The 11586-nt window shown below is 33.3% G+C and overlaps 2 protein-coding genes across 2 annotated transcripts; both read right to left on the reverse strand.

Annotated features, from left to right (window-relative positions):
* Window positions 1–4994: 4994 nt before the first annotated feature.
* On the reverse strand, window positions 4995–8704 carry LOC18026339 (uncharacterized protein C1604.06c). Its single transcript, XM_006409269.2, has 15 exons — window positions 8231–8704; window positions 8033–8125; window positions 7876–7949; window positions 7704–7765; window positions 7535–7586; window positions 7305–7405; window positions 7146–7207; window positions 6936–7037; window positions 6792–6850; window positions 6523–6697; window positions 6267–6440; window positions 5984–6119; window positions 5726–5783; window positions 5529–5634; window positions 4995–5388 (listed from the first exon to the last, which is right to left on the reverse strand). The coding sequence occupies exons 1-15, from the start codon at window positions 8639–8641 to the stop codon at window positions 5266–5268; spliced, it is 1788 nt and encodes a 595-aa protein (XP_006409332.1). The 5' UTR covers window positions 8642–8704; the 3' UTR covers window positions 4995–5265.
* A 1416-nt stretch (window positions 8705–10120) lies between these two features.
* On the reverse strand, window positions 10121–11586 carry LOC18026340. Its single transcript, XM_006409271.2, has 2 exons — window positions 11187–11586; window positions 10121–10478 (listed from the first exon to the last, which is right to left on the reverse strand). Exons 1-2 carry the CDS (start codon window positions 11466–11468, stop codon window positions 10290–10292), a joined length of 471 nt encoding a protein of 156 aa, XP_006409334.1. The 5' UTR covers window positions 11469–11586; the 3' UTR covers window positions 10121–10289.

Genomic DNA, 11586 nt, shown 5'->3' on the forward strand with positions numbered 1-11586 from the left:
TGGGAATGAAAACGTGGGAAATGACATGGCCAACAAAGACAGTGGTCAACGAAAGGAAGATCTCCATTAGCATTTTGAAAAGAAGAAATTGACAAACACTGAAGCTGTAACAGTGCACCCCTATTTTTCCAAACCCGAAAACACTGGAAAGAGAAGAACTTGAGTAAGAGCGAGAGGCTAAAATGCCATAATCCAGAAAAAGTTGGCTCAAACGCCATAATTCTAAAATAAATTTTATTTCGATTTTTTTTTAATAAAGAAAACTGTAGAAAGTCATTCTTTCTCTTTGTTATCTCTTATAATTACAATAAAACCAGGGTCATATCCACTTTTTTTAGACCCACCCAATAACATATTTTATTTTTTATTTATTAATTATCTAAATTTTCTCTCTCTTCTCCAGCAATTTTTTTTATTTTTTTAATTCTTTTTTTTAATTATCCTTAATTTTTTTGTTTTTCTACTCATCTTCATCATCGTTATTTCGACTAAAAATTCCAAAAATCATCAAAATTACATCTTCATCATCCAAACTTTTCCTCTTCATCCTCTGCAATCAGTTTCTTATCTTTATCCCCTCTCCTCACCACCATTGTTAAAACTTCAAAACCCAATTATGTTTTTATTTGGATTATGCAAATCGGATTAGTAACCCAGATTTATGTGACAATTAGGTTTTTTCATAGGTAATTTATCGAATATAGTTGTTGAATCGTAGTGATTCTTAGGAAGATTGGAATAAAACTCGAGTTCATCACCAAATCTGCAGAGAAGGACAACTGGTACGAATGATACAACTAAGAGATATAGGACAACTAGTACAACTAGTACAACTATGAGATAGAGGACAACTGGTACAAATAGATATAACTAAGACAACTTAAATAATTGTTGATTGAAAATACTTTTATTATAATTGCAAATCGGGTTGGTAATCTAGTTTTATGTGTCGATTAGGTATTTGCATGGATAATTTCTTAAATATAGTTGTTGAATCATAGTGATTCTTAGGTAAATTATAATTATACCTGAGTTCATCACCAAATCTGTAGAGAATGACAACTGATACGAATGGTACAACTAAGAGGTAAGAGAACAACTAATATAACTAGTACAACTGTGAGATACAGGATAACTAGTACAAATGGATAGTACTAAGACAGCTTGAATAATTGTTAACTGGAAAATTTTTATTATATTTTCAAGAAATGAACATCAGCCACACAAACAATTCAATAGATTTTATATCATTTAATACCTCAAATTTGGAATAGATAGCTTATTCGATATTAGTAGATAAAATACTGTATGTAAGAATATTGTGATATATGAAACTAAACAGCTTTGGAGTAGATAATTTATATGGAGAATGAATTGCACACATAAATAAAACTAAGTGGAGTATTTCTGATAATATACAAGAATTGTTTGTCTTACTGCTGAATTACACCAAAACAAAAATAAAAAAATGGGCTTTATTCTCCAAAAAACGTTGCTGAAAGACGAAAAATGGATAATAAATTAGATAAGTGGTTTCAGAGCAAAAGTAGCATGTAAACTTAATTTGTGTATGTTTTCGGGTTTGTTTTATCCGAAAAGATTTTATTTTAGCTAAAAAAATTACATTTTAGCTGAGAAATATTCATTCTGGATATCCACATTATTCATTTTAGCAGAGAAAATCTTTTCCAATAAGGATAAACAATGTACAGTTAGACACGTATATACAATTATCTGTAACTATTTAATTTAAAAACAATGTACAGCTAAATGAACGATTCAACTTATTTTAGTCTTAGAGTGTACAAGAGTATTTTGAAATTATTTGTATTTTGGATTTCTTAGATTTCTTAGATTTTTCTTGCATTACTATTTATTTTGGAGTATTTATATTCTGAATTTTTTGAATTTCTTTGATTTCTTTGATTTCTTGCATTACTATTTATTTTGGAGTTATTTGTATTTTGGAAATATTTGATTTCTTGCATTAATATTTTTAATTTCTTCAGGATAACTAGGTGCAACTTGGTGCAATTACGTAATGAATTTCTCCAGAGCAACTAAGTGCAACTAGGTACAATTACCTTATGAATTTTTCTAGGACAACTAGGTGCAACTCGGGACAACTATATTTTAATTGTAGTGTTAATACATTTTTTCCAGTTGTTCCTTAATATAAATTATTTTTTTTGTAGTTGTCCACATTACTTTCAACTACTGAAGTCTATTTACAATATTTTCATACTAAAATTTATGCAAAATCACAATTAAGTACAAATATAGAAGTTTCATGATCTAACTTCTATGGTACAACTAAGTACAACTATGGACAACTAAGTATAACTATTCACATCCACGAAGTTGTATAAATTTTTCCTTACTTGTCCAGTTGTCTTTTGCTTATTCACATCCACGAAGCTAGAGAACACGTGCCCCGACAAAAATAGACATGTGCGCAGTCAAAATACCACGTGCGCCGTCAATTTTATACATAGTTGTACCCAATTGTCCGGTTGTCCAAAATGCTTCATAGTTGTCCTTTGACGATTTTAGCATTTTTCCAGTTGTCCTGAAATATAAATTATTATTTTGTAGTTGTCCACATGATTTTCGACTATTGCAGTTCATTTACAAGGTTTTCATAACACAAATTATGCAAAATCATATATTTGCATTTTTTCCATCAAAAGATTGTTAACATTATGAAAGTCTTCCTTGTAACATAAGAGATGTTTGATGTGAAACCAATAATATGTATTAGGAAAATGATAATTTTATTTTATCCATGTTATTAATATTGTTCCTTATAGTTTAAGATGTGTTTGCATTTTTTAAGTATATATTTCCTTTATATGTTTAATATAATATAATTATTAATTTTTTAAAAATTAAGGAGTTATATAAAGTTGTCCTTACTTGTCTAGTTGTCCTTTGCTAGTTTACATCCACGAAGCTAGAGAACACGTGCCCCGACATAAATAGACATGTGCGCAGTCAAAATACCACGTGCGCCGTCAATTTTATACATAGTTGTACCCAATTGTCCGGTTGTCCAAAATTCTTCATAGTTGTCCTTTGACGATTTTAGCATTTTTCCAGTTGTCCTGAAATATAAATTATTATTTTGTAGTTGTCCACATGATTTTCGACTATTACAGTTCATTTACAAGGTTTTCATAACACAAATTATGCAAAATCATGTATTTGCATCTTTTCCATCAAAAGATTGTTAACATTATGAAAGTTTTCCTTGTATCATAAGGGATGTTTGATATGAAACCAATAATATATATTAGGAAAATGATAATTTTATTTTATCCATGTTATTAATATTGTTCCTTATAGTTTAAGACATGTTTGCATTTCTTAAGTATATTTTTTCTTTATATATTATTAATTTTAAAAAGATTAAGGAGTTGCATAAAGTTATCCTTACTTGTCCAGTTGTCCCTTCCTTATTCACTTCCACAAAATTGCATATAGTTGTACATACATGTCTAGTTGTACCTTGTTCATTTCTATTCATAAAGCATTTTCAGCCAAAAATGAAATCTTCTAGACTAGATTGATTTTTCTAAGTGTCGAGATGTTTGTCAAAGTAACACATACACCTATGTGCACAATCAATTTTTCTACATAATTATACCTAATTGTCCAGTTGTCTGAAAATCTTAATAATTGTTTTTTTGAGATTTTAGCGTTTACATTGATTTTCAACCATTAATTTTTATGTACGAGGTTTTCATATTACAAGTTATGTAAAATCATATATTTTTTCTTTTTTGTTTCATAGCATGATTAACAACATAACATAGATGAAATAAGTTATATGCTCCAAATATGAGATAGTAAATGATATAACATAGATGAAATTTCTTGAAATCTATTAAAATGTTTGTGTGGCTGATGTTCATTATCTCATAAACATAGAATAAAAAAAATACTCAGTTAACAATTATTCCAGTTGTCTTCTATCTATGAGTTGTACCATTTGTACCAGTTGTCCTCTACCTCTTAGTTATACCATTTGTACCAGTTGTCCTCAATCTCTTAGTTGTACCATTTGTACCAGTTGTCCTCCTCTGCAAATTTGGTAATGAACTCGGGTTTCAATTCTAAACTACCTAAAAATCACTATGATTTAACAACTAAACTTGACAAATTACCAATGTAAAGATCTAATCTTCATATAAAACTTGTTTCCCAACCGAATCTGGTTATCCAAACAAGCAAATTTTGCAAATTCAATCTCTAAATTTTGAAATCCCTAAATTCTGAAATAAGAACAATCTACCCAGTTTTAAAGCTTCAACAATGGCAGAATAAAAAAGAGTTAAGAACAATGAATTGATTGCAGCAGAAGAGGAGGAAGAGGAAGAGGAAGAGGAGGATGAGAAGGTTCAACAACAAGAATGAGATTTAGCAGATTTGAGGTTGAAGAAGAAGAGAAAAATTAGAAAGAAAAGAGAAAAAGAAAATCATATTTTTATTAATTTTCGTTTTAATTTTAATATATTAATTATGAATTTATTTAAACATTAATTTTGGGTAAAATAAAAAATGTCACAACATTATTTCATTAAGGGCAAAATCGGAATTGCATAATGTATAGCATCTAGACTCCTTTATGGTACAATAGATTTTTCTTTTCTAAATTATGGCATATTGGCCATTGATTCCTTGAGAGCTAATAATTAAGAAAATGTTTTACCAAATTATTTATTTATTTACTTTTGTATTCCGACGATTTGCTTTTTTTTCCTTAAATTAATTTGGTAACATCATTAAAAACTTATCTTTTTCACTTTTTTTTTTGTTTTGTCATTGTGGAACGAACAACCAACGCACGAAGAAAAGAATGAAAGGAAATTTAGAGCATTTTTTGGAAGAAGACACGAGTTAATGGGATTTGTGTGGAATCACACATTGAAATTGGACCACAGATACGCACTTCGATTAGTGAACCAAAAGATCCTCTTTTGCCTTTTGACGAATAAAAAAGGATCCATTTATGATCTTTCTAGTTTCTTCTTCCTAGGTTTATGTAATTTTCTGACTACAAAGCAGACTTTTTAAGTTTTAGTATCTTTCTTTTGGGATCTGCTCACGTTGAAAAGCAAAAAACAAAAACTCAAAAAACAAATATAGCCGGTTTAACACACCTAACCAAAACCATATCTGATCGGTCCAAACTACAAAATTTGGTATCACAAATCTTCGAATACCTGCAGTGTATACTTCATGAGTTTTGGCTACTCTTTGAAATCAGCATTTGCCTTCCTCTTGAGGAATGGAAAATGTCCACCCCGGAAAATCTGAATCCTCAAACAATGACGTTGGAACCACTTTGTAGAAAGCTAATGGAACTTGTTTTACTCTTCTCCGAATCTGCCAATTTTTTATAGATTTCCACAGTTAGTTCGTCTAATGGTATTTGGTTTTGCACCAAATAAATGAAGACCAAAGTCGAGTTATATCTCAAATTTACTACAAAGAGTTGATGACATATGAACCAGAAGCTACATTACCTCGTCCCCAAATATGGTGGCATATGAACCAGAGCTAAAATCTTCAATTTTCATTTCAGTGGTCTTTGCTCTGTTGGTTAGATCAGTCTCTAGTGATGAAACAAACCTACACAATAAAAGAGAGGAGAGGAAAGAAAATTTAAAAACTTTTTCAAAAATTTTGATATTATTGTTTGATGAGTATATACTGTACATACCTTGAAACTGGTGGGCAGTAATGGTGGCGTAAAGTGTCAATCTCCCAAAGAGAACTTCCTGTAACAAGTAATGAGATCAGTTCTCTCACACCCTCTTTTCAAGCTTTCAAAGCAATCAGAGTTTCAATTTGTGTATGAATCTAGAGAAACTGGGCATCTTTATCAGACTAATACATCTCGTTATGCTACAAAGCCGCCATTAGGAATGTACAAAAATAGAAATACACATAAAAAAGGCTGGGACTGTCAAATACTTACTCAGGGCACCAGTTTTCTTGAGATCACTTTCCTGATTGTTGAAATAGTCAATGCCAAGCTTTTTGTAGGTCTTTGGTTGGCTCTCATTGTGTTCACCAGCGCCTGAATTGGCTTCATTGGCGTTTTCATCAGGTTCCTGCACACGAGTGACCTCAGTTGTAAGCCCATGCTTTCTCTACATTATTTTGTTTAGTCTTGATGGATAAACATAAACTACTAAGTCACTTTCTAATCTGGCAGCATGCTTTTTGGATTTTCAAGTACTAAAGAAAATAGGTTGTACCTTGTGCACCAGATGGTTGATTGAAGAATGTCTTCGCAAAAGGTTGTAGATTAAAGCCGTTATGACTAACGATCCAGAGGGAGGAACGGAAAGTGACAATCTGCTTAGTTTCTTTGCGAATGAAGCTGCCAGATATGCTGGAAGCAATGGTGACTTCAGGCAAGCATCAAGAAGCTGCAGAAACCATTTTAGATTTAGAGGGAACGATAACGGATTATAAATCAGTAACTCGTTGGTCACTGAAAACCGGCATTACCTGAAGAAATCTTGATCGGTGCTTTGCCACAAAGACCGAAGGAACCAGTAACGCATAGAGTTTTTCATAAAAGTTGGGATATTCCAAACCATGTTCGGTCATGAGGATGAAGAGGCTGCTTAGAGCCATCACACTGACAACTCCCCCGATATCATATGACTTTGTTAGGAAGTCGCTGCAAGTTATCAGGTATGGTGAAACATATATAAACGACTATAAAAGGAAACAGATACATAACAATGAAAGCTTTGGTAAGTAAATATGCCCACCATAACATTGCAGGATTAGATAGATGGGGGATAACTGTCTGGTGAATACTAGCAAGAACCTGATCATCAAAAGATAGCATATTGGTAAGTCTGTTCATGCCGTATTCCAAACAACAGGTTAGTAGTGAAAGTAAACCAGCTAACCTCCTTGTACACGTCAAGGGGAAGTGGCAGTCTGAGAAATGAAATCCATGCTTTAGTGAACTTCAACTTCATCCTCTTGGCAATTGTAGTCGGAGAAAGAAGCTAGAGTGTTGACAGAATAAATTAAGAGGCAAAAGTAAGAAATTGCATCGCAGGAAGAAAAAAGTCACGGATTCAGTATTTTGAGCAAATTTGCAACTGAAAACTTACACAGCTGTCTTGTTCCTTATTCTTTTTCTTTTTATCTGTCGGTTTCTCACTACTACTTCCATCTGGAAATACCGAAAACCTTTATTAGCAAATCTAAATACAGGTGGGTTTTTTCAACAAAATTGGGTAATAAATAATCAAGTGCTCGAAAACAGTCACCTGAACCACTCCACATCTCGTGTTGAGACTTTTCAGCTTGTTTTTCAGGGGGTGGGATTTGAGATAAAACTTGATAGATCTTGCGGATAGAGACCTCTAGGCTACAATTAAAAGATTAACCAGATCATCAACAACGAAAGCACAAAATATAAACAGCAAAAAATTTACATTCAAACAGTCATTGTATATAAGATATACAATGCAAGCATTAGATATTTAATGATACTAACCGGTCTTTCATATCATTCTCAGTCTCTTTATTTTCAATCGCGCTTCTATCAGCTACAAAGGCCAAAACTTTATCAGTTAGACACACAAAAGTAAAAGAAACTTACATTATGGATCAAGAGGGAAACACAAAAGAGAAGATGTCAAGAAAGAAAGCACGAATAAACGCACCAGACAAAACCGATGCTTCCACTGTTTTCACAAACTTTTCCATGCTGATGTAGGTAAAATAGCTGGCATAAATAGATATTGAGAGTCAAATCCCAAATGAATGGATAACAACACGCTTAAGCAGAAGAAACATAATGGAGCATACATATAAAGCAAAGTGTTATCATCATACCGGACATCAATGTACTTGAAGTACTTTGAGGTAAGTATATCCAAGAATAAATCGATATCAACTGCAGAATGAATCTGCAGAGACGATAATAAAAGCATTAAATCACTGAAAATAATGAGCAAAGAACAGATTTACAATAATTCTGAAGGAAACTTACAATAGCATTAAGTAATCTGTGGTAGATGGAAGAGTGAAATCTTCCCACATTCAAAAGCTTTACAAACTCCATTAACGTGCCCAATACAATATCCTAAATAAACCAATCCATCGAAGTATTAGAAACTAATTAACCTGTAGCAATTGTAGCAATCATCATTGTTAATTCTACAGAAAACAAGAGATGATAGAAAGTTACCCTTAGAGTATCTTCGGACTGTTCAGAGACAAGAACATCGAGAAGAAGCTTCACGAACTCGTCAAATTTCGATCTTAGCCAAGCTTTGAAGATAACTTCAGGGTCATCGGCTCCAGCTTTCTTAGTCTTTGACGAATCATCATCGTCATCTTCGGAACGAGGGCGTTTCGCTGAAGAAGGATGTGACGAAGTCGAGGGAAGCTGAGAGAGAAGAGGAGTGAAAAAGGACTGGAGGGAAAGGAGAGATTCCACCACGAACTGCGGCGGAGATTCCGGCGAGACGAAGGTGAGAAGGAGAGGAAGGTTATTGATGTGAGCTCGAGAAGAGAGTAGGTCACGACCCAATGACTTGAGCTCTTTTAACGTGTACTTTTCTTTCTTCTTCTGCTTCTTCGAGAGAATCGACGCCATTATTGAGCTCTGGTTCGTGACGGAGACAAAGGGACGAAGAAGAAGAATTAAGCACAGAGGAGGCACAGCGAAAACCTAACGATGTAAATTGCAAACCTAACAACGACGTCGTATCAGTACTCACAAAACAACGAATTTTATATGAGCCCTATACTATGTAAAAATATCAAAATTTGGCCCCAACGTTTTTAATTTTCAATTATTAACCTTAAAGTATGATTCGTGTTATTTTAACATACAATACAAAATGGTTTTAAGCACTGGATTGCCGAGCACCTAAAATTCATGGTACATGTTGGCATGCTCCAAAGCAGCACAAAAAGTTGGTAAATCTCTTTCTAATTAATTTTTTTAAATAAATTTTCTCTAAACTCTCTATTAATTTATTATCATGATCAGATACTTCTTCCTCTAAATATAAAAATTTGACCCAATGTTTTTAATTTTCAATTATTAATTACCCCTAAAGTATGATTAGTGCTACTTTAACATACAGAGTATGATTAGTGCTATTTTAACATACAGTACAAAATGGTTTTCAGCACTGGATTACCGGATTGTCGAGCACATAAAATTCATATTAGCATGCTCCCATGGGACGAAATTGCACTTGTTTTGTATGATAAGACAGTACAAGAGATTTGTGAATCTCTTTCTAATTAGTTTTTTTTATATAAAATTTCTCTAAATTTTCTGCTAATTTATTATCATGATCAAGTAGTTCCTTATCTAATAAAGAAGAGACTATGGAAGAAGAGAAGATGAAGAATAATACTTTGCTTTGTAATAATCAGATTTTTCTTGCCATTAGTGGCGGATCCAGAAATTATTTTTACTAGGGTTACAAAAACGATTGATAAAATCAAAGTCAGTTCAGAAACTTAAAAAAATATAAATAAATACAAAAAAAAAAATATTGTTTGTGCATTATTTTTAAAAATGATTTTTTTTTAAGTTGGAACCGCTGAATTGAAGGTTTCACTTCAAATATGAAATGTCTCTTAGAGATGTTAGGCAGTGATTTTATTGAGGTATGCATTAATTTTTAATGTCCGTTGTGTAATATTTGCAATTTCTTGTTTGTAGTTGACATAAAAAAAAAAAAAATTATTTCAATTCCAATGAACTCTTTTACCAATTTTCATGAATCATTGCAAAACATAATTGTAATTGTGGTATATGGAGAATAAAAAACAAAATCATAATTTGAGATGCGAGTAACTCTTAGAAAAATAATTAAAACTGTTGGAAGTTTAGTTAAACTAATAAGACTAATTAGGATAACAAATAACTTCGTTCAAGCGAAAAGAACTTGTGGTCGGCAATCTAGTGCTTCAAACCCTTCTATTAGGAGTCCTCTATTAATCCCTTATTATGTCTAAATATCACGCTTTGACCCCAACTTTTTTAATTTTCAATTATTACCACTAAAGTATGATTTAATGCTATTTGAACATACAGTACAAAGTTGCAAACAAGTAAGTTATGAAGGATAGCGTAAATGATTGTTTAAGAAACTGTAGCATTACATAAATATAGTACACGAGTATGAGATTTAAATCTAGCAACTAAATGTGAGAAAGATTGATTCTTCTTTTTGCTCCTCCAAAAAAACACTACAAAACTCGAAACAGAAAGGCTTTTAGATCTATTGCTGCTTCTCGGGTTGTTCCTCTTCTTCTTGGTTTGGGTTTTCTTCTTCCTCTTCTTTCTTCTCTTCCTCTTCTTCGTCTTCTTCTGGTGGATCATAAGGCATCGGCGGTGGCAATGGTGTCTTCATTGGGCTAAACTTGGGGAAAATGTCAGGCCTCCTCCCAGGTTTGGGTCTCTCCCACTCCTAACAGTAAATCACACCGAAATTAAAATCATTTCTGGAGGATAAAAATATAAAGGATAAGAACATTACAAGGAAACATGGTGTTGAATTCTACAAGAAATGATGATGATGAACACAGATCCCTTGAAAATTCTGTCTACATAACACTTAATATGCAAAATGGAGCCTTGCAAGCGCATGATGAGCTATCAAGCACTAGGAAAAGAGAGCTTTTCTACGGATATTGAACAAATGAGTAAACTGTTAACACATGTAGATTCATAGACAAAGAATAACCAAACAGTAAGCTGGCGAAAAAAGATTTACGATACAAACTGCTTCAAATAGAAACAAAGATTATGCAACCTGAAGAGTGAAGACCTATGATGACTAAAGCTCTGGTAAAATGAAAACTGATTCCGCCTGGTTATTAGGTCGATTTCGTCAAGTTCGTGATGTAATTGTCAAAAACAGCAATACACCATCAAGGATAAGCCATGAATGAATTAGAAGCATCGAGATAATGTAACACAAATCTGGAGGGTATGGCACAACAGTTTGACCAATAGCTACTTTTAACCAAATTAACCATCTTTATCCTCACTCATCGATTAAGCGTCAAACGAAGCATATTTGAAAGCGAATTAGCTGATTTCGATTTGAAATGTGAAACAGGAGATTTTGTGGGAAGATCCGAAATCGATTTTGAAGTGAGGAATCGGAGCTTACAATTGGGAAATCGAGAGGATTGCGACGAGTGAGCTTCTCTTCCTCGGGGGCCATAGCTACAACGTGAAGCTGATTATTCGCTCTTCTAGCCATCCGAAGGCTCGGGTTCCGATGAAGAGACAAAGAACGGCGAACGGACGATAAACCATGGGCACGCGACGAGAAGCAAACAAGCGAGCGCGAGTCGTGTATCGAAGAAGAGGACATCTTCGTCGGAGATAGAAACCCTAGAAAATCGAGCGAAGGAGAAGGAATCAACCTCGCAGAGCAAAGCGACGCCATGGCTCCGGACGGGGCTAGTAATCGATTTTCCACCAACCAAGGATTATCGTGACAGGTTGTTTCTAAAACTTATGGTGCGTCAGCGTTTTGATAGTGGCTTTTGGGCCTTATTGGATAG

This window comes from Eutrema salsugineum, unplaced genomic scaffold, assembly GCF_000478725.1.
Source record: "Eutrema salsugineum unplaced genomic scaffold, Eutsalg1_0 scaffold_11, whole genome shotgun sequence".
Taxonomy (NCBI): Eukaryota; Viridiplantae; Streptophyta; class Magnoliopsida; order Brassicales; family Brassicaceae; genus Eutrema; species Eutrema salsugineum.

Excerpts from the sequence above, each read along its gene's own strand:
- LOC18026339 (XM_006409269.2), bottom strand. The coding sequence starts at position 8,641 with ATGGCGTCGATTCTCTCGAAGAAGCAGAAGAAGAAAGAAAAGTACACG. Across the intron at positions 6,120-6,266 it reads TCAACCATCTGGTGCACAAG|GAACCTGATGAAAACGCCAA; the intron begins GTACAACCTATT and ends ACTCGTGTGCAG. Across the intron at positions 5,389-5,528 it reads CCACCATATTTGGGGACGAG|ATTCGGAGAAGAGTAAAACA; the intron begins GTAATGTAGCTT and ends AAAAATTGGCAG.
- LOC18026340 (XM_006409271.2), bottom strand. The coding sequence starts at position 11,468 with ATGGCGTCGCTTTGCTCTGCGAGGTTGATTCCTTCTCCTTCGCTCGAT. Across the intron at positions 10,479-11,186 it reads ATCCTCTCGATTTCCCAATT|GAGTGGGAGAGACCCAAACC; the intron begins GTAAGCTCCGAT and ends ATTTACTGTTAG.